Source organism: Xiphophorus hellerii, chromosome 19 (genome assembly GCF_003331165.1).
Source record: "Xiphophorus hellerii strain 12219 chromosome 19, Xiphophorus_hellerii-4.1, whole genome shotgun sequence".
In the NCBI taxonomy this organism is placed as follows: Eukaryota; Metazoa; Chordata; class Actinopteri; order Cyprinodontiformes; family Poeciliidae; genus Xiphophorus; species Xiphophorus hellerii.
In genome coordinates, this window is record NC_045690.1 from 16,811,550 (window position 1) to 16,835,132 (window position 23,583).

The window sequence follows — 23,583 nt, forward strand, 5'->3', positions numbered from 1 at the left end:
TTGGTATTTAGTGTATATTTCTATTAAAAGAACCCATAAAGAATTAAGCAGAACTTTCATAACAGTGCAGACGTTCCACCCCCAGCAATGTTTGTTTGGAAAAAGATCAAGGATGTAGCAGAAGCATAAGTAACTCTGATTAATGTTGCTAAAGCTAGGCACGTACCTGAATATGCAAGGCCCAAACGCTTAAAAAAAAAAAAAATCAGCATGCAAAACATGCCGTCATTTGCATACATTTTTGATTCTGGATTTCCTTGCTATTTAAATATTCAGTTAGAAATAGTCCAGCACTGCCTCTTGCGCTGTCACGCTGCACACTCACACTGTCATTGGTCCTGATAGAACTACTCGTCTTCAAAGGGAGCTTTGCAGTGGAGAAGCAAATATTTGAATTGCAAAAACACATCATTTTCCGAAGGGGGGCGGGCGAGGGATTCAAGACAACTTTTTAGAGGTGAAATACGCTCCCAACCCCCAGCAAGCTAACCTACTATGCACAGCACAAAAAAAGTCAACATATTCATCGCTTTAGCGCTCTCCTCGCTAATTTACCATATCCAAATTTGTGTAATGGGATATGACATATTTTAGAGGGGATTGCAGGGGGAGAAAAAAACTTTAATTTGAGGAGAGAACCATAAAATGTTTAAGCTGCTCCCGTATTTAACTGAAATCCACCGTATAAATCCGGGTTCTCAGACACCCTGACATGGGTTTGATTATAGACTGAAGTGTAATTAGCTGCTTAAGTTGTCCTCTGCAAGGTTGGAGTGAACCTTACTACTATCCTCACCAGATCTTTCAGAGACCTTTAGTTTCTTACAGGGGTATCTGTCTCATCCAGATGCAGCACAGCAGGTTTTCAGGCTAGTTTACATGCATGTGCTGCAGGAACAAATCTGATAGTTTGTAAATTATGCAAAAACTAAGTGAAAGCAAAAAAAAAAAAACTTTTTCCTGTTAGGTTATTTAATTTATGGCATATCTCAAAGTATAAATGATGCCATTTGATGTCAGAATACATGCATCACTTTACCATGAAGGCAAGGAAACTGTTATTTGAAATATCATAAATAAAACTAAATATCACTGTTTAGAACCCTGACAAAAATGTGAGAAACATTCAACACTGCCTCTTTTTAGGAATGTGTAAATATGGCACTTTTGTATCGTGATAATTTGGGGCAAATTGATCAGTTATTTGAATCATCATGGTTTTGTCCAAATGAAATGAAAACAGGGTTCCTGCACAACATATATCAAAATTCGGAACTTCTTCAGACTGACATTCCCAGAGATTTCACTCCTTCAAGTCAATTTTTAAAAAATAAAACATCACAATACATTCATGATTTAATATATTTATTTATACAGTGGTAAGAGTTTAAACATCTATATGAATTTATCAAGAGTGAAACATAAATTGTCCATTAATTTGACTACATTACTACACCTGTTACATTAAACATGATTCTAAATCATATAAAAATAAGAATTCCAATAAATCACATTTTTAGTGAAATTCTGAAAGGTAAATGTGAACTGACATTAAAAATCATCGCTATATTACGTTATATTGCAAAAGGTTATTTTGGCTTGCATACAAAATCAAACTTTTTGTAATTGTTGCAGTATGAAACGTAAGATGTTCTATGATTAAATGCCAAGAAAGCATCAAATCAAAATCCATCGACTGAATTGAAAAGAAGAGTTTAATTAGGGCTGGGAATGTAACACATTCATTTTGAATGAATAATTACATGGATTTTAAGAAACAGCTTAAAACATCCAGACAGGCCATTGCTTAATATGTTTCTTGCTTTAATTGTTCTGCCTTTGTGAAACACTTAGTAATCAATACGTCTGTGAAAGGTGTTAGGGTAATATTATTTATGCAATTATAATAATAGCATAAAAAAATTTAATGCATTTTTTAAAAACACATACAAGGGTTCTGCCTGGAATATTTCTAGATATTCTTCTCTGGTACGCCCCTAAATCAAATGCACAAGTGACATCCACAAACAGTAGTGATGGACAATAAAGCTGCTTCTCCTGGTTCACTGGGAAGTAATTTTTCATAAAAAACCAACAAAAAAAAAACACACACACACACACACATGCACACACCACACAAAAAACATCTGACACCAAGAAAGACTATTGTTGTGTGGAAATTGTGCAAAAAGGAGCAAAACAGACGTCCACCAATGCTGATGTCAGTGTCCTTAGTTCACAAATCTAAGGAAGTATTTTTTTTTCAAAGAAGTTAGATGCATGATCAGAGGTTTCAGGAACATTTTAAAACTAAATAGGTATAATAAGACTTTGCACTAATATGTTGGTTGAATAATCTAAATAACAGATTAGCAGAAAATATCTCTCTTGCTGAGCTCATGTCTATTTAATAATTTAACAGCAAAAAAGGGGTTTAGAATTGAAAATGCTGCTTAGAAGTTACACACACGGTTTTCGATTAAATTGCAATTAATTAATTACAAATCCTGCAATTAAGTATTACCACAACAAATTTTAATTGTTCCACTTGCAAAGACATTGTAAGCACTAACCAGAGCTGTTCACAGCCCAATCCTACCAACAGTCCAACCCTCTGGTGGCCATCTCCTGCAGCACCAGTCTCTACGCAGACAACCTGGAGACAGGTCTGAGCAGAAATCAAACCTGAATGATGGATAGCTTTACCACACAATGACCTCTGTCACTAGGCTTTTGCCCTAAATCAATGTTGCCGATAAGAGCCCTGCCCCAATGCTTACCTTGATACAAACCTTATCTTTGGCAGGAGGAAGTATGAGTAATAACTAAAGACAAGCAACAACAAAACCACTAACCCTACCTTGTCAAACATAATTTACAATCTATATCCTTTTGCTCCCCTCTCTGCAGCAGTTAAACAGTAATTATGAGAATTGGAGCAGCGAGTTTGGAAGATTAACCTGTAGGCAGAACTGTTCAAGTATCTGGGCTGCAAATGAGGCACATTTTTATAAGAAGACAGCCAAAAGACTGATGAACCCCCGTCTGGGTTGCCAGCATGCACAAATTAATTTGCAAAGTTATGAGTAAGAGTAAGGGTAAAGATTGAGGTTTAAAGGAGAACTGACAAGAAAAAGAGGTAAAGACTTTATGAGAATTACTGCACTGAGACCTTTCAGTAGTTTTTCATTTGACTGCACATGACAATTTGTGTGTATGTGTGTGTGTGCAGAGTAGCGCAAGAGCAAGACTTCCAGGCAGGCAGAACAGAGAGGGAGACCAAACATGACATCAAACATCGCAATTACCTGACCCCTCTCTCTCTCTTTCTGAGTCAGACTAAAAAAAACCCAGCCTTTAAAACTCTGATTAAAATATGTTTGCGTTCTCATTCAAAATGACATTTGACAAGGTTAGTAATATTTCAACTTACTGCAAAAACATTCCTCTAGACATAATCCTTTTTTCCATTACTTTGTAGGGGTGCAGGTAACCTCAGAGTGTGTTTCCCATGAACTCAGAGCTTCACTTTAAAAACAAAATGACCAGGAGTGAAAAAACTAAGAGGGAGTAGCTCTAGAATTCACTTGTGTGTTTTGTTTCAGCCACAGAGGTGAAGCTAATGGTTTTTGATCCCTATTCAGGGCATTTATCTCCTTCTCTAATTTAAACCAGAACACATTCCAAAACAAAGCGTTTTTTTCCTAACCTCCATCAATAAGTATGGAGTCTAAGGGGGCGTGGATTGTTGTCAGATCTGTGAATAACAGAGATTCACCGATCAGTCTGCACCTCACGGACACACATTTCCTGTTTTCTTACAGGTCTAACCTGCAGATCCAGATTTAGAGCAAATTTTGAGGATTTGAATTTAATTAAGAAAGATAATCTCTATCTATCACAGTACATCTCAGGGGATACTTCCATAAATAGTTGGAATTCTCAAGTTTTAATTCCTTTAATGAATAAAAAATTAAACAAATTCGTCAGCATTTGACTAGCTAATCACCGAGTAGAGCCAACCAAGCAAAATTTTGAGGATTTTAATCTCTGGTGCATCTCTAGTGAATAGCGTTCCTCAAACTGTTAAATATCATCTTCACCAAACACAGAGAGGGGGTGAATGCAACTGTACAGAGGTGATACGTCAGTTAAAACTTTCACTCAGAATAATTGAACTTCAAGATTATTTTCCTAATGCACCACTAAGAAAACTTGCAAGAACAAGAAGCAAACAGTCACAGAGACTGCCGCCAGTTCTGATAAATCAAGCTGGATGAAAGCAATGGGAAAAAAAGAGAAGAGAACTAGTCAGGCCAAAACTCTGTCTTAAGTTTAATACAGTTTTCACAACCATTCCAGTGGCAGCAGAGAAGAATGCGAAGTGTCGGAAAATGCAGTGAGTCAGCCCATAGCTTAGTTGTAGCTGCGCTCAAATGGAAGTGGCACCTCCTATCAGAGGCCTTTCACCAGACAACTCTATTCTGCCCGTTCTCCTCATATCCTCGGTGACAACCTTTGCAAAAAATAAGAGTGGTCATTTAAAACACGCACCCGTCATCTTGGAGACGGATTCTGGGTGTAACACAGGCAAAGATACATGGTGCAAATGTCTGTGCCGATATAGATATCAGTCAAAATGAGAAATAGATTTCTGTGACATCTTTGTGGCGGCTCTTCAAAGAGGGCAGGTCAAACCCCCCAAACTCTGAAGAGTTTCTGTTTCACATGTTCCGAAATGTATGCCTCTGTTATCTTGCATCAGTCCAAAGGAAAAAAAAAGGAGATTGGGTTGAGTTCTTTTAAGCTCTCCGATGTTGGAACATCACATCGACAGCAGAAAGAAATGGACTGTAGATCAAGTAATTACTTTAACTCCATCTACCCATGTTCCAACTTTTGCTCACTAAAAACCAATACTAAGAAAATAAATAATCTGCAATCAAGACAGGTGGACTTTTCTTCAAACCGAAAATTGAAGACAAATCTTTTGACCTAATGGATCTTCAGCTTACACCCGAAGAATTGATGAGCAAAATCAGAAGGTCAATACTTGGACAGAGGCTCCTCGTGTGTCTTTGATTACACAGTCCTCCTAAAGAACAGGCAGACAGAGAAGTTTAAGCTATCAAGCAATCAGACCGCCCGGAGACGTGAAACTCACACCGCCGGGAGGAAAGGGTGAGCGCTTCCCGGGTACAAGGATTTGTGGGGGAGGGGGACGAACTGATGTATCCGAAGCATCTCTTTTAATAGAGATGGATGAATCAGTATCAATCACGTTTTCTTTCTTTGTTAGCATTATAAAGGCTTATTAAATTGATGTAGTTTTATAATTAAAGCCTCAGCAGATAGTTCAACTGATGAACTGATATTAGCCTGTGAGCCCATCTTCAAATTGAAAAGGTCTAACCAGCTTACACCAGAACCAGAACTTGTTGGAGTCTCACTCAAAGTTCAGCTGTTTGCTTGTAACTGATGCAGGACCGAGCCCATCCATGGAGTCTATGAACTATCACTCTCTCTTCTTCAGTACATAAAGCTTTTTAAAAAAAATTTTTACTTCAGATATTTCTTGGACCAGTCTAGATGCTTTAGCTTGACCTCCTTAGGCTGCACCCTCCCTCATTACACGCCATCTGCTATGCTTCAATTTATCAGCCATTCAAGTTAATCCAGCTTGCCATTGGAAGATATGCCTTAAAATTAAACGGTCAAAACGCCCATCTACCTAATAACTGTGCACACAGTGTAAACATTTAAAGTTGTGCTGTATCATAACAGTCAGCCCATGCTAAATAGAAATTATATACTTTATGACTTGGATTATGTTACAAGTAGTTTGAATATTTTTATGCTTTTCTTTTTCAACTAAAATTATTTAGACTATGTTTTGCATTTGCTTTGTATTTTTACTCAAGGTTATACTATGAGTTATACTCATTCTGGATTGTGTCTAGTTCCGGTTTTACTTTCAATGTTCAATGTATCCAAAGTTTTCATTTTATTTTCCCAGCATTTCAATCAACAGTGTTTTAATCATCCTTGTCTAAATTTTAAGCTCAAATTCAGAGTTACACATTTGTGCATCTATTGTGCAAATGGAATTATATTTTTGCAAGTGACACTACATCAAGAAGGCGCTTGTTCAGCATTAAATCAATTCACATTATACAATTTACTATAGTGTTAAATGCAACTGAAATAAGGTATGTGAATGAAAACAAAAGGGAAAAAACAAGGTTATGTGAGGGACAGAAGGCCTATAAAAAGAAGTCCACTGTCTTGGTTATCTACAAGGAAGCACTTATCACGAGCAGCCAGGTCCACACTGTGACTGATGGCCCCTGCAGACCATGAGTACGAGCACATTATCTGGTCCACACAGAGCTGCTCGTTAAACACAAAGGCAGAAATATGAAGCATTGTTTCCCTGATTGTCACCCTGTGAAATATTTTATTTATTTTTGTGCTTAAAATAAGAACGAACACTTACTGCTTTCATACCTAAAAACGGAGACACAGTCATTGAAGTGCAGCATGTAGTAGTACATGCAATATTTAAAAGACTTAGACCAAACAACTTTGAATATAACCAGCATGTTTTTAGCAGTAATTTCCTCAAAAGTGTAAAATTCACATGTAAAAAAACACATGGATTCCTTCAAAATGCACACTTTCCTTCTATATTAAAATGTGATTTCTTGAACCAAATTTTAGAACTATCTTGCTTTAATTCAGTTTCGTTGTTCTTTCAGAACACTTTTTGTTCAATCAGATTTTAAATATCAAGAATTTTCATGCAGTCATAAGAGAAGTTAAAAACAAAAACAACAAAAGTATTCTTAAGCAACAAAAAATGTTTAAGAATTGACAAGAAAATGCAATTATATGTGTATTGAGGAAACAGAGGCAGATAAATAAGTTCATAAAACATTCAATACATACCTGAACCACAAGGTGGATAAATGAGAACGTAATATATAAAATTACAGCTCTTTTCTGTCATCAACAAAAATAGAGCTTAAAAATAAACTAAAAAAGACAAATATCATTACTGGAAATAAAATTTAAAGGACACTAAAAGTTTAAGTCAAACTGAACATTGAGAGTCATGTGGCAAAACATGTCAGAGGAGACTGCTTTGAGATGACAGAAAGCCAAAAGTAGTGGAAGCTGATGAGCTACAGCTGCTGATGACCACACCGGGTCACAGTTTGGCATAAAGTACATGAAAGAGTTGATCATTCCTGCCTTGAATCCACATTTCTGGCTGGTGATGGTGAAATGGAATATAGGGGACATTTTCTAAGTATGCTTTTGGCTACTTAGTATGATTGCTGACCATATCCATACCTTTATGACTTCCTTTATGACACTGTGTCACTGTTCTTTAATAACTGCAAAGATCTCAATTCAACGCAGCTTTTGGATGTATTAAAACAGGAGCCAGATCATTGACATGCAAGAAACAAATCTGCAGCAAAGACATGATTCTAGGACATCAATATGAACTTGTTTCAGCGAGTATTTCTGAAATTCAGTTGAATCTAGTCCATGAAGAATGAAGGCAGTGCTAAAGGAAAAGTGGTCATACTTGGTTATAGCAGCGCGTAGCTTATAAAGTGATCGGTGAGTGTATTTAACTCCAAGTACAGAAAATACTGGTTTAAGTTTAATATCAAGTTAATGTAGACTGCAATCCCTTTTGTGATTCATCTGTTGGAGTGACCACTACAAAATGTCTGCATGTGTCTTGGCCTCTTTTCGGTATCCTTTTGATAAATGCTGCTGACTTCTTGCTCAAATAAAACCCAGAAGGTCAATGTAGAGAAAAAAAGGGGGAAGAGACAGCAAGATAGAGAAACTGAGGGTGAAAAAAAGTGTCTTTGCAACTGTGACGACATACATTGTGAAAGCTGACAAAAAAATGCACGTTCATCTTAAAAAAGTTCCATAGCAAAACAGGAATTTATGGAGTAGACATGCTCACACCTCATTTTACTCGAGGCTCTCCTCTCCATCTCCGAGTGTCAGTGGCAATGCAGAGACAGGGGGAGGAGTATATGCTGCTGCCGTTCCCGCTCCTCGTTCATACACACGGCGGCCATGTCACAGCAGCTCTTACGCTCGGCGATAAATGACAAATTTGGATAATGCGCATAAACAATCCGACTAAAATAAACAGCAGACACGGAGGCTTAACCTGAGCTAAATCCTCAGGCTGCTACAGCCCTGCTAGTGACGATTACACCCCAGACGCCTTAAACAATGCGCCAAGACGCACACCCTTAAAAGCATGAAATCCTTGAAGCATCAGAGCCGACTTGTCATTTGCCATTAATATTCCACTTTGCTTGGGCTTTGGGGGCCGGCATTGCACTTTTGTGTGCTGCTGTGCCCTAAAACAAACACTTGCAAAGCCCTTGAGGAGTCACCACAGTGTAGCTATTTTTCTAGCGGAGGAATATTCTACAGGAGGATGTCATAACAAAGGAAACAATAAGAGAGGCCACGCTCCTGCACTGCATGGGGCACCATTTATTATATACAGGAAAAAGGCAATGTCACTTCTCTACCTTAACTCAGGAAAACTGAATGACGAATATTTTAAAACAAACACATAAATCAAGTCACCTGACCTGCATTTATAAAAAGTAATCGAGAAACATTACTGAGGTATTTACGTTTCATCTCATCTCTGTTGTATACATCCTGACAGGGACCTGAGGTAAAGGGAGGTGGAACACAGGTCTTAGAGGTGTTACTTTGTCACCACAGAAGCGCCAGAACCTGTCTTCAGGAGCAGCCTGTAATGTCCAGCCAAATTGTGTCATCAAAAGCAACGACCTGTGGGCACCCACTCTCAGGTGACATCCTGTATCTGCTTTAGCTCAGTGATGCGCCAGCTGCAGAGGCTGTTAATACTCTTATCCTTCTATTCTATGACACAGGCCTACACAAGATGACAGTCAACAGGCACATATGCTCACTACAAAGTACCTTGTAAAAGTATTCATATTATTTGAACTTTGCCGCGCAGCAAATACAAACTTTAATGTATTCGATAATACATTTATGTAACACACCAACACAATATTTCATGGTGAAATAAAAGGGAAATTACTTTTTTTGTTTTTGTTTTAATAAATAAGAATATGAAAAGTAATGTGCATTTGTATTCAACTCCTTGCACTCTGCTACCACTGAATCCAGTGCAACCACTTGCTTTTAGAAGTCACATGATTAGTAAATGGAGTCCACCTGTGCGTAATTTATTCTCACTTTAAATCCAGCTGTTCTGTGAAGGCCTCAGACGTTTGTTATGAAGAATTAGTAAGCAAACATAAAAACCGCAGAACACTGCAAATTAGTCAGGGGGGAAAAAATAGCAACAAAAGTATGACAACTGGTAATCTAGCAAGACACGGTCACCCAGCGATATTAACAGAGCCCTGTAACTCTAGAGGATCTGAGGAGATCCACAGCTCAGTTGGGAGAATCTCTCCACTAATCTGGTGACAAACAGTGGCAATAAAAAAGTAATTAAATGAAAAACTCTTGTTTGCAGCAAACATGTATGAGAACACGTTCCAGTTAGATGAGAGAAAAATGAAAGCTTTTGACCTACACGAACAAATATGTCTGATGGAAAACTAACAAAACATTAAACACACCATCCGCATAATGCCAAATGATGGCTGTAGCATCACGCTGTGGGGATCCTTTTCATCAGCACACACAGAAAAATAGATAGGAACTGTACGAAAGAGGTCTGTAACTACATACGCAGCAATCCTGAAAGAAAAATCTCTTTAGAGGCTCCAAAACAGAGCCCTCAACACAGCAAAATACAACCACTGCTACAACAGTTTAAGGCATTTAATGCCTTAAATGGTCCACTCAAAGCCCAAACCAAATCTAATAGAGATTGTGTGGCTGTGATATGACAACATGTTAAGACACTTCAAAGAGTATGCAAGGCACAGTACATGTGACCGGTGTCTGCAACTATGAAGAAACTATGAAGTCATAAAGATTGATCCACAATCAGATACTTTAAGGTTGGTCTACAATTCTCAAGTAATCACTATAAGAAAATGACAAATAAAAACCCAGATAGGCATATCCAGGCAAAATTATAACGTAAAGTATTTTAAATGTAAAACTTTATTTGGTGCCTCAAACAGACACCGAACAGACATTCTGAGACTGAAGTCTCATCCTGAGACTGAAGTAAAACATTCAGTATAATGTTAAATATATAACCGCAAAAAAATTCAGGGATAAAATATAAGATGTACAATTTCTGTGGTGTCAGTGATTGTAAAACATCACATAAATCACGCATCTATCAATCTATTTGTTAGTGTGTCAGGAAGCAGATTAGCGATGCTGTAAAACCATCAGAAAATGGTTCAGAATCATTATTTCATCAGTAATCGTAGATTACTTTCATTATATACATGAAAAGTGTATCACGGAACTCCTGAGGAGATTATCAGTTTGTTCTTTATGAACATGAACATTTTCTGCTGCAGTTGCACAAGTTACATATTAAAAAGATGCAACTTTCAAACAAAAAGACCAAAATAAAACATCACATCTCCATGTGCAGACAAAGCTCAGCAAATTTCAAAGTGGTCATGTACAGCAGAAAAGTCTTGACCCCCATTTCATGTGAGAGAGAAATGAGGCATACAGCCCATTATTTTGCTATAAATCATGTTGTGTGGATAGCTGACAGCTTTTTATCAGATCTAACCTTTTCAAGCTTCCATTATGAGAGCTAACATTTTCAATTCTGACACATTTGCACTTCATGAATTGCATAGCTGATTTATGTTGGTTAGGATTGTGAGGGTCTGGACTGGCACCTAAACTCATTTTGATCTGGTTGCATTTTTTATGTAATCGCAATTTTATATAGTTTGAATATCTAAGGGCTTGTCTTATTGCCAAGGTATAGTATATCGTAGTTAGAAATATGTATTCATACAGACCACAAAACAGGGTGCACTGCATTAAGCACGTGGCAACTTAGAACGATATTGCAATGCACAGAAAGCAGAATTAACTCATTGAATTTTGCACAATGCAACACAGTCATCACTGAATTATGCATACAGAATTTCAAGTCTCACAGTGCTAACAACATTATAGTGCAGTCTGTAGAGCATTGTGCACTTCAGGTTGCACTGCATTTTTCCCCAAATGAAGTTCTCACCAAATATAGAAACAGCAGAGTCCTCTCTGTTCCAACACAAACAGAATTGCAACTGTGCAAAAGAAAGAAAAAAAAACAACAAAAAAACAAAAAAATTGCTTTTCAAACAAAATTTACAAAAATCACTTAAATCTGTTGAATAAAATATGTAATCATTAAATAACAACATAAAGCTAATATTTTGACCATTAAAAGTCACACAAATAATTTTGATTCAAAATGTAATTTTATGCTCTCTTCACATTGTGTGCAAAACAATGAAGATGGGTACAGAGCCGAAGCTTAACCACTGCAAACCGTGCCAACCATAACCAAGTCCACCATAATCAAAACAGAACAGTTAGGGTGATGCCACACAGGAGTACATATTTCATTACATGCTGTGTTTAACCTTACACACTTCTCCTAAAACACACAAGAGGCTCATTATGTGTTTAATATTCACAGGCAGGTGAATAATTTTTATGCAACTCTGATAGTTGGGCGAGATGGATCACTCAATTATATGAACATCCGTCAGAGCAGAGGGCTCGCCGGCTCTGGAATGCCACCAGCTAAAGATTGATGGCTGGAAGACACCAATAGCTGCCGCTTCACCATCTCATCCAGGCACTGGGCCTGAACGCAGCATCTGAGTCTGCACAAGGCTGTTTTTCTCTCCATTTTTCCATCCTCTTTCTTTTTTCTTGGGAGCATTGTAGGTGAAGCGTCATTACCCCTCACTCCACTGAAGAGGGGTTCATTATGGGGTTAGTGCGTTGGCAAGACTATTGCTTGGATGATAAATGCAGTTGTTGAGGGCTTTGGAGGGAAAATCAGTTATGTGTTTTTTTTTTTTCCTTGCAGTCTACAAAAACATGTCCTGACTATACTTTGCTTGAGGGCAACCGAAGAACAATTAACACGAGCAGTGGGTGAAGCAGCTCAGTTAAAGCAAAGAGGGAATTCATGAAAAATAAGCAAATCACTGGAAATGTCAATCAGGAGCAATGAGGTAATTACAAAGAGTGGTGTGCGATTGCAAGGGCAATAACAAAGAAAAGCAGTTTAGAGTCAAGGTCTAAAATCAGACCTTGAAGGATGAAGGAATGGACAAATAAACCACGGGTCTGTCCTTCAAAATCTTTCTCAGAAACTAAAACCAAATAAGAGGTGAGGTTAGAAGAATGAATTAATCCAATCTCTCCAATATTGCCCGTGTTTCAGTTTGAGAAATAATTGCTATTTCACATTCATTTTTCAAAACGCAATATAAACATGCACACAAAGATTATAAAACCTGACATTAACAAAAAAAAAAATAGGCATAATTTTAAAAAAGTTACAAGACTTCTGAAAAAGGGGACATTACTTTGTTGTCCCCAAAGTAGTTTAATTTACTACTGAGGAACAAAACTGGACCTACTTAGTCTGCTCCATAATACAATAGAACTAGACACATTGTCTTGATCTATTGTATATATCTAGTTATGTCGGATATAAATTGACATTTATATCTTTCAATATAGATGACAAATACATTGAGGCCAATATTTAAGACTTATAGACATAGATTGTTTTGAAAATCATTCCATCATAAAGTTTCTGTCTATTTAATTTAAAGAAAAGTTTCTTTGAAGTTGAATTTACAGAATTGCTAGAGTCTTACATCTGAACTTATTGAAACCCCAAGTTGTATGCAACTCCTAGTTTGAAACAAAAAAAGGCAAAAAAAAATCATTAATTAGGATCTTGAGCTTGTCACCTGCATCCAAACAGCTTAATGATACCCGAATGATACTCATGATTAAAACTCCTGTGAAGTCAAAGCGGCAGGGGAACGCTTAATTTCCACTTTGACAATCAACAACAGTAATTTTACATAATTTACTCCTGGTCTACTGTAAACAAAAGGGATTATATGACCTTGTGGTTTCATAAGTGGTTATGATCCATCATATTTCATAGGGATTACTGAAAACAATAGGCATGACCAACAGACACAGAAATATGGGTGAAACAAAGTGTTTTTAAAACAATATTAAGAGATTTAAACATTTTTATGACTAATCTCGTTAGTCACAATCATTCAAAAGAAAGAAAAAACTATTTCGCAATAGTTCAAGTACAAGGGAATGAAATGTTCTTTTTATAGGAACAAAGTGAAAGAAGGGAGTGACAAAATGGTAACGATAGACGAGTGAGGTGTTGTCTTTAATAAAATAAAAAATATTTTTCATTGCTTCTACAACAAAGAAGAATACATATCATACTAGCTAAATCCCACAGCTTAATAGCACACTTCATATTGACCTCACTAGTTTTCAGCCCATTTGAAAGTCCTTAAACAGTTTTTTTGGTCAGACTTTTTTTTTCCCCTTAATCCATCCAGAAATGTGATCCTAATGTGGAACTACACAAGAGCCAAAAACATACAAAGACAGCTCGTCTCTGTTCGCTTTTTGGACACAGTGCCGAGGAAAGGCCCCTCCTGGCACTCCACCACCATGTCACTAAATGTCAGATGGCCATCACAGCTGATTGGGATCAGTGCTTGAGTGAGGAAGTGGAACCCAGAGCCAAATAAGGCATGGACGAGAACAGCCACTCCAACGAGTCTGTTTGCTATTACACAAGTCTCTCATTATATCCGTTTGGAAGACATTCTGTACACAGCTGACATGAATATTAAATAAATATTCTTTTCTATACTAACACATTTGAAAGGAACTGATTGACAAATCCAACTTATACCGCTGTTGTAGCTTTGTAATAAGAATCCAAATAAATAGTTTTGATGGTTTCTACACTTGTTTTAGACAGCACATATTCACAGGAGGAAAAGAATATATATCAATCTTAGTTTTTCAAGTAGGAATGAAATAACCATTCCAGCAATTTATTCAGAAACTCACCTCAGTTTCTACAACGGTCAGACCACAAAAGCTTGTTCCTGTCCAAAAGTTCTCATGACAACAGATGTAATGCATTAATCACCCACTTCCTAGCTTTCCTTCCAACACAATGTCTGCCTTCTGCAAAACAATCGAACTCACAGACCATTCAGGCTGTAAAATGCTCTAATAACAGGAGTTGATGTGGAAGCATTGCAATTCACAGATGAACCATGAGGAATTCTGTGGTAAAAGTGGGCCATACCAAGGAGGAAGTGGTGAGGGTTGTTGGATAGAGATATGAGCAGCTTTTACAACACTGCAAAGTTAGTGGTGGGTTTGTGGTTATAGAAAAGAAGAAGCAGAGAAAATTATGGCAGCAAATCATCTCTTTTATTCAGATAAAACAAAAGGGGTGGCTGACCTGTTCCAGTAGCTCCAGAACTGCTCATTGAGATATGTTCGATGGCTGTGATCGTCTCCGAAAGATGCTTTGCTCTCAATCCAATGTATGATGTGACCTTCCACAGCTTTTCAAATAAAAACAGATTAGATTGTCAAATAAATGTTGATTCGTAAAAGAATCCAAAAGTAAAAAATAAAATAGGCGCGAGATGTTAAGCTACAATTGCAGGGAAAATCTTTATTTCAGTAATTCATCTATTCATTTAAAACCTAAATGAATAAGTGTAATGAATGAATATTCAGTCTGCTGTAAATACAATAAAGGGAAATTCACCTTTTAATTAAAAAAACAAATCAAGAATTTGTGTGTAAAGTGCACAAGCATTAATTTGAATAAGCATGACTTTGACCAAATAAAAACCTGAAATTCGCAAACCAGTTTTTGTAATACTAACCTACAGGAACCTCTAAGATGATATCTGGTGTTTTGTCGTAGCCCATAGTTCTCAGCTGGTTTTCATCTACAACAAATAAAATGAACAATTTTCATAATATAGAAAATATATTTGAAATATATTTTCTATTCACTATCCCTACCTTAATTTCTACTATAAGTATGTTTCCAAACCATGTTTATGAAAATATCCCAAACCATTCTCATTAATATACTTGTAAAATTCCTATAATAAAAGTAACGGAAAACACTATAGCAGAGGACAAGAAGTTCAGTAAACCAATTATCGGGTTATGTCACATATTTGCAGTGTTCGCAGTAAAACATGTCATGTTTAATTACAAACCTTTCCCTTCAGGTTGCAGTTTGGCTTTTCTCTAGAAAATATACTGCAGGAGGACGACTTTGACATTACACCCTCCGTAAGCTTGACCCCTGACTGTGCAAGCCGCAGCCATTGTCCTTGACTTCTGGTGTGCTTTGGTCATTATATCTACAACACCTGATTTCTCCATTAAATCTCAGGCTGACCAGGTCATTCAGTTCCAAGGGCCTGCCTCTTTGTCTCCAGCCAAGCTCAACTAATGGGGCATGGAAAGGAATTGAGGAGAGATGGAGGGTGGCGGCGAGAAGGTAGCATCATCAGCCAAGGGTGAAGGAAGATAGCCGAGAGAGGTCAGTAAGGGCTGCCAGAGGCCTGTGGTACAGAGGGGCACCCTGAATGCAGTGCTGCAGTTGTAAACGTGTGTGTGTGTGTGTGTGTGTGTGTGTGTCACAGGATTGGAACCTCTACTCACACACACTGAGCTGTTGATATTCTCATGTGGATGTGATCAACTTTTTACATCAGCTTTGATTAAAATTAATGGGCCATCGCTGCTGTTGGGGAGCTTATTTCCAATCCATTTATCAGATGGGGGGTGAGGGTGTTTCGCTGGCCCCCATGCCCCTCGAACTCTGTGTTAGAACAGTCCTCTGTGCTGCCCTGGAGAAAGGTCAGCTTTCCAAATAAATGATATGGTCTCAATGACGGAGGGAATGACTTATGTTTCATCATTTATCTGACCTTGGAGTGATGGGAGGGAGGGAGAGTTGAAAATTCCACTCTACATTTTTTAACTACTTATAAAATACAGTGAGAGTAAGACAGTTGTGTCAACATTCATCAACCCCTCTGCAAAGAAATTACTTCTTTATGGTAAGATGTTTGTTTGACCCTCTTGTGCTAAGAGAGATTTAAAAATAATTTCCAAACATGTCAGTTCCTGGATGAAGCACACCTTAAAGAAAGATTCAGGTAATATTCAACTTACTAAGAGCAAATTTGGGATCAAAACAACAACAAAATGCTTTCTGCAAGAAAACAAAAATGGTGAGCTACAACTTACTTGTCTACACATAAAATAATGGCAAAACTGTGGCAGTCAAATGGATGACAAAAACATTTTCTGTTTAAATTGAACTATACTGTAGTAGTGAACCAATGGCTTTCTGGATTTTTATTTACCAGCCACCTAACATGACAACTAATTGTGTAAAAATCAAGAACATTTTGACATAGGTTATACCATAAACTACATTACAGTGTTTACCCAAAGACAAGAACTGAAAAACTAAAGTTAAAAATGTGATCAGAAGTTGGAAAACTGACTCACCCAGGAAAGAAAGGTTTCTCTCCATCAGCTTGTCACGGAGTAGCACCTCGTGCTCCTGGCCGACAGCGCTGAGAACAGTGTCAAGGATTTCAACATAGAGCAACAAAAGCATTTTTACTTAAATATAAAAAAATTAAAAGAAGTTAGATCTGATAACTTCATTCCTTAAACAAATCAGCCTATAATTTTATGATACTAAATAAGTTTGCCGATTTAAGACAGAGTTACACATTTCTAGCTCATCAGCATTTTGTCAAATTAAGCCGTGTTTATATAGGCAAGCTCCAGTTGTTGACTTGAGTTTCTCCTCAAGTCAACACCACTGATGGTCATACTGATCTGAATAAAAGAAGAGTATTGGTCAGGTACAGTTTGTGTTGCATTGCAATGATTGTTGTCTTTTAAATTTACTTAATAAGATTAGTTATTTTCAGAAAGACAGAAAGATACTTTATTCACTTTCCATGTTCTATTTAGTACCGAAGAGAATAGCAAAAAATGCTGAACACAAACTTACCAAATTAGACTTTTTGTGTATTTCTTTGTGTTATGTTGCAAGAAATTTATTTCACCATCATAATGAAAAAAAAACAAAAAAAAACACAAAGTAATACGACAAGGTAAAAAAAAACTGTCTTCACTAAGCAGCTATAAAGCTGGTAAGAAAAATGCAAAGTGAAAGCCACTTCCAACCAGGACAACAAAGACCATCAGCAGGGTTTCAGGTGAATTAAATGTGTTTTCTCAAGAAAACTTGGTAGTGCTTTCCTTTAATGCACAAAACAAAACAAATGTTATTTTGAGAAAATATAGAGTGTATTGATCACTGCATGTCCTCTGTGCATTTTTGCAGAACCTACTTTAAATAATGCATTTCTAAATAAATGCCATTTTGAATTAAAATGAGCAACGGTTTGTGCCACAGAGCAAAATCTTGTGTTTAGCCTAATGCCACATATGAATAGTTATTATTTAGAAGGACAAAGGCATTTTCTAATAGGATTACACTTTCATAGCAAAAAAGAGGTTATGCACACATGCATAAAAGAATTCTTCCTCTCATGGTTATGTATAGCTAGCATTCCTTGAATGCGTACAACTGTGGGGCGTTGATTATGAACTACGCGTCAGAGTAGCAGATTTTGAGCTGACAATGAGAGGACGACCACAGAATGGTAAAAAGAGGGGGAGGAAGAGGAGGTGGGCGGCGCGGGACAGGCTTGACTGGCTGTGAACAGAACAACCGAGCACCACTGCACTCAAGAAAGCCTGGAGAGAGACAACAACACATGCATACACATTTACAATCATTCAAATAAGTCTCCTCCCCCAGGAAATATTTGGTGTGCTACCCAGCTGGTTCCCCACAAAAAATCTGGGCTCTCTTACGCTAGGGGCAAAGTCAGCGTCCTGCTAGTCGGCACAGGTGTTTACAGTGTTGCCAAGGACAGCAAAAAATATTCCGAATTTATATCTTTACATAGGTATTTCTGACTTTTTTTTTTTTGCATCAGAGAATATTCGGTCTCCTCTCCTGAATTCACATGAAGATGCATTTATATCAACCTATCCACTCCTCTTAGTCTTCCCTCTATTGCCTTCGAGCCCTCGGATTGGTGAGAGTAGGATAGCAGACAGGATGAAACGCTTCACTCTGCGAAGCAGAACTTTTATGTCAAGTGAAGCCAGACACATCTCATCCCTTTTCAATAGCTCCTCGTCAATTTCAAGCTTAAAATTTTATGGGATAGGATACTGTTTGATGCAGTCTACCAGCGGTCCATAACAGCAGTCATTTATTGTGCACTGAAAAAGAGGGGAAAAATATTACGACACACCAAAAGAAAGAAAAAAAAAAGTGCTGGTATAAGGGAAGTAAGGAAAGCCCATACAGTGCTGAGAAGAGAGGGAAAATAAAATAAAGTAGATGCTGGCAGATTGGCACATATGACCGCTGGCTGCCAAGTGACTTCATCAGAAAACATCAACAACTGATGGCATGTGTCAGGCAGGTGCAGAAGTATCCTTTAAAACCTCCTGGTTTATGAGCGAAGCGTTGGTTAAATAATGGGGCAACAAACATATATGTACTTAATTTAAAGATTACAAATATGTATTCTTTAAATTAAGATGAATAAAACTAATTTATTATTATTTGTTGGAGAAATGTACAATCCTTACTTGGTAGATGTTATTTGCAAGAATGTGGTCCTGAATTAGTGACGGCTCCTTCAGCATGCTGTTTAAAACAGTTTTGGAAGCTGAAATCAAGATGAGAAGGATAATTAGGAGAAAATAAACATAACTCTTCATTAGAGATGCACCAAAGAATTGGTCGGAGATCTAAATCTCAATTTCCTTAGGTCATATCTCAGAAATCAACACATTTTTTTTTGTCAAAAACGGATTTCTTCAGTGGAGCTGAGTGATGTAGTGGTTGTGCAGAGGTCCCATTTACAAAGGCCACCGTTTCATGACCTCGTCGTGCATGGTTCAACTTTTGACATTCCTGTCTGATCACCATGAATAACAAGGCCAGCAGTGCCAAAGAAAATTCAAAACTACCACCATTTTCAATCTATTAACACATGCATCAACTAAATGTACTTTGATGTATTTTTTGATCTATCTTAAATTGTGATTATTTTTAAAATCCTTCATTTGCCAAGGACTACGAACTATGCCCAAGGGATCAACAGGACATTTGTCATCTTATAAATTCAAAAAAACACAAAACAAACAAAAAAAAAAAGCAAAATCTGACAAAATTGGTTAGAAAACTTTAAATCTGTATCAGCAAAGAAAAAATTATTTTTGCATCTTTATCCAATCTATTGCATCACAAAATACACTGGCAAAAAAAAAAAGAAAAAGAAAAACTCTCATTGTTGCCTTAAGTAGAGAAAAGAAAAAGTCCATATTCCATCACACTGTGCAAATACAGACTGCAAAAGCAGCCTGAACACAATGTATACAGTTCGTGTCGTATATCTCCCCTTGTCTATTAGAAAGCTCATGCAGATTTTCCGTAGATAAATGTTTCAGTCCACAGCACAGCCGCTTCATGTAGTTTATCTTTGTTATGAACGTGCAGTATTCTGCATCTTTCATCCCATTCTTGCTTGACTAACATTATAAATCAGGAAAAGAGAACATGCTGGATTGACTTGGTGCTAGAAGCAAATGCTAAAAAATTCCTTAAATCACTTCTTAAAAAGATTTGAATTAAATGGATTGTATCATTGTGTGACGAAACGGCTGAGGCGTGCCATTTCAGTGATATATCTATGGAGGAATCTGACAGATGTGCAGTATTGCAGACAATGTGATGGGATGTTTCTATTCACATTTCAGGCATGGATGGTGTAGGCACCAGTACGGTAGAGATTCTCCGGATCCGCCGGAGAAATGAAAACACCATAAATGCGCTTAAAATGTTATGGTAAAAAAGAAGTAAATTGTATAATTATTTAGTGTGCTAAAAAATAAATAAAAAATGGTACATAACTAACCAATGTCAAGTCATTTTTGCCATCAGTTTTTACGACAAATGAACAGGGGGTCATAGCAAGTCATTTTTTGTAAACTGCTATCCAAATGGTGTCACACTATTTTTTTTTTTAAGTAAATCTCAACTTTTATTATGATCCCTACATATGAAGGCGATTGCTTTAAGCTTGACAGCTTGTACCTATGTTTGAGACTCTTATTTTGAAGTCAAACAGGAAATCAATCTAACATCAACTAAAGATTTTGCTGCTAGCTGGCTGTGAGCATTTGGCAGTGAGCAGTGAAGAAGCCTCAACCACTTTTGACTCATTTGTATGGCATCATATATGCCATACAAATCATTTCTAAGCAGAGTGACGATACCAAGACTGGCCAACTGTTACCTACTAACAAGGCTACAGTCGCCATCTGTTTCATAGTTTCCAGTTTAATAGGCCATTTAGCTGTTTTATTGAGTCTGAATTTAATCTAGTCCTCTCTACTCTAAAATCTGATAGTACATTTGATAGTATAAAATCAAATACTTAATAGTATTTGACTAATCAAATACTATTAAGGTATTTGATTGACCAAATACCTTAATAGTAAGACACAAAAAATACCCAGTATATGACAGAGCTGCACAATAAGGATTTTTTTTTTTATTTATGTTGTGCCATTTGTTGTGATTACAACAAAAGCGATGATAAAAACTAATTTATCATTGCCAAATTATTGGCAAAACAAATCCATCACTACTTACACTAAAACAACAAAACAAAATAAAAACCTCATCGATCATCAAAAAGTCTACTTCATGACACCATTTATGTTCAGTTGTGCAACTGTGCTGCTAAACAATGCACAGTAGCTACGTTCTATCATACTTTATTTTAACATTTATCTAAGTAATGAGGAAGTTTGATCAGGACAGGTAACAATCCCAGACTTACCATAAGTTTTTTGGGTGAGTTTGCAAACATATTCTATTGAAGTTAATTGTTATAGACACAGGATGATTAGTTCTTACAATATATTTCCCACTGTGATTATAAGTAATACGATAGCCATCTCTAATATAAGAGCATAACCGTGGCTAGAATATTCTACACACATTACATATTCCTTGAAACTGTTAGATCTTGTAACCTCTGGGCTCCCCCAAAAAGTAGGTTCTTAATTTTACCCAAATTATTGCTAAAGCCTCATCTTGTTCTCATGAGTTCAAAACCGTGCATCGTTTTGACTGGTGAGCTGGGTGTATCGTTAGCACCCCCCACAGAGTGAACAAAGACAGATGTGATCCCTTCCTTCAAATAAAAAGTATGGAGGGAGGAATGAGAACAAAGCCTATTTAGCACATCTCTCTTCTGTTTCATCTGAGTCTTTGTCTCTCCATTTTCCTGCCAAAGCTTTATCTTTTTTTTTTCTTCCTATTGCAACCTGTTTTCTATCTCTTCCAGCCACGATGCTCCACCAACCCACCTCATAGCCCCACAGTCCCCTCTTAGAGCTGCAAGGCACAGGGGCTGTGCTTTATTTCGCTGCTCATTTTTCTCAGAGATTGGTACCTTCACACTCAGATCCATACCGCGCTCGTGTGCAGTGCAGGCCGCGGTGAAAAAAGAGGGTTATATTTTCCCCTTGAGTTAGGACACCTCTTGACAAATGATAATGGATAATCAATAACGTGGGAAATATGAGGCAGCAAACTTTATGAAGCTAGGAGACATATTACTCCCCAACAACACTGGTTTCCCTTAACAAAGTCACTACTCGACTGTGCCTAATAATCTGAAGGAAAATCAAAGGACCTGCAACCACATCAGCAATATTGGCAACTTATTCCACTTTAATGGCATTTTGATTGATTTTTTTCCCCCTCTTCCTAATGGTCGTTTTATAGATTTGACGCTGCTTCTGCAAAACAGTAGCGTGTAATAAACCTCCCTGAAGGCAAACCTAGGCCATTACAGCTCTTGTCTTACCAGCACTCATAATTGGAGGTTGACCACCGCCACATTTTGGTCTCTCACATAACGCCTACACACATCTACAACTAGACTTCTAGATCTCGTGTCTTTATAGCTCTTTGGTATTTTTCATTGATGGCCACAATAAGTGATTCGTAACTCTTTTTTTTTCTTTTTTTTTTTGAGCGACGGGGTTAAAAATAGCAATTAATAAGTGACCTTGGCGCTGACATTGTGGAATTTCAGCCAAGCATTGACCTGATGAAAATGGAAGGCCAGGCTGCTAATAAATCAGGATGCTTTTAAAATGAGTTTACCCTAATGCTCATTCATCACAGGCTGTAATGCCATTTGCAGGCCGGGGATTTGCTGCTGCGCACAAACACAGCAGTAAATAACAACAGGGCCCTTCGCATCCTTCGCATCGTTGCAGCCTCCGACATCAGCATACATTTATTAAAGACGCCCCCGCCTCGCACAGCGGCACACCTCCATGACACCCGGAGCTCCTCTCTACTACTATATATACACACACACACACTCATTCCTTTTCAAACATGTGCATAAAAAATGTGCAGGAAAATAAGAAAAGGATAATCTCAGGAACACCAGGCACAGAGAACAAAGCCCTGCAGCACAACTTTGCACCTTGTAAACATTCACCAAATTTACTGTAATTGTCCCATGTTGGTATAAATTCTTACTAAGGCACGGTATCACACCGTCAACATCTGAGCAGGAAAAGAACAGAGGAGAGGAGAATAATAGATGTGAAATGCTACGCCTCCATTGGGATTTGCTAAAGAAAACAACCAGTGTAAACAAATCACAAGTCTGTTGTCATATGCAACTCCAAAGCAAGATAAGCCACACACTGCAAGGTAAGAGTCACACAACAATGATGTTAGATTTCACAGACTACTTATGTGCAAACTTCTTTTCTGGAGAAAGTCATTATCTGGAAATCTAAAAATAAATAAATAATGAAACATAGGGAAACCTCATTAAATAGCAACATTTGTTGAGGGAGGACCCTGATAAACAGTAACGGATGGCAGTTCTTATTGCCCTCGACACTGATGAGCTCCTCTGGAAGTTTGTTTATTAATTAAAAAACCCACTTCTTTCCGTCGGGCGGGGTGGGTGGGGGGCAGCTACCCATGTTCGTTATATTCCCCCCTCTCCCTCCTTCCAGCCCCCTCCAAGCACAACCCACTGAGCTGTGGAGGGGCGCTCGTTCATCAAACTTCATGGAGCAAGGGGAGAGACAGGTTCTGATAATGTGCGCCGCTGAAGCTGATTTTCCATGATGAATCTCGGAGCATATAAATTGGCTAATATCTGAAAACATTTACAGATACTAGAGGAATTGACTACTTGTGGGACATGATGGATGAGGCTCTCCAACGCTGGCCGACAGCTCCGCAAATCTCTGCGGCTGCCTAAAGCCCTCATTTGATTTTCCAATTTACTCCTTTTAAATTTATCCTCCTGCACTGAAAAAAAG

The 23,583-nt window shown here is 37.6% G+C and overlaps 1 protein-coding gene across 3 annotated transcripts in view; it reads right to left on the reverse strand.

Annotated features, from left to right (window-relative positions):
- The window catches only part of cdin1 (CDAN1 interacting nuclease 1), a 67,757-nt gene that overhangs the window by 19,377 nt on the left and 24,797 nt on the right, over positions 1 to 23,583 (reverse strand). For all 3 annotated transcript variants that reach the window (XM_032547921.1, XM_032547920.1, XM_032547922.1), the window contains exons 7-11: positions 18,796 to 18,875; positions 18,371 to 18,420; positions 16,615 to 16,682; positions 14,961 to 15,026; positions 14,525 to 14,630 (exon numbers count right to left, since the gene is read on the reverse strand). In XM_032547921.1, coding sequence (XP_032403812.1) covers positions 14,525 to 14,630; positions 14,961 to 15,026; positions 16,615 to 16,682; positions 18,371 to 18,420; positions 18,796 to 18,875 — 370 coding nt within the window. The remainder of the gene's footprint in view (positions 1 to 14,524; positions 14,631 to 14,960; positions 15,027 to 16,614; positions 16,683 to 18,370; positions 18,421 to 18,795; positions 18,876 to 23,583) is intronic.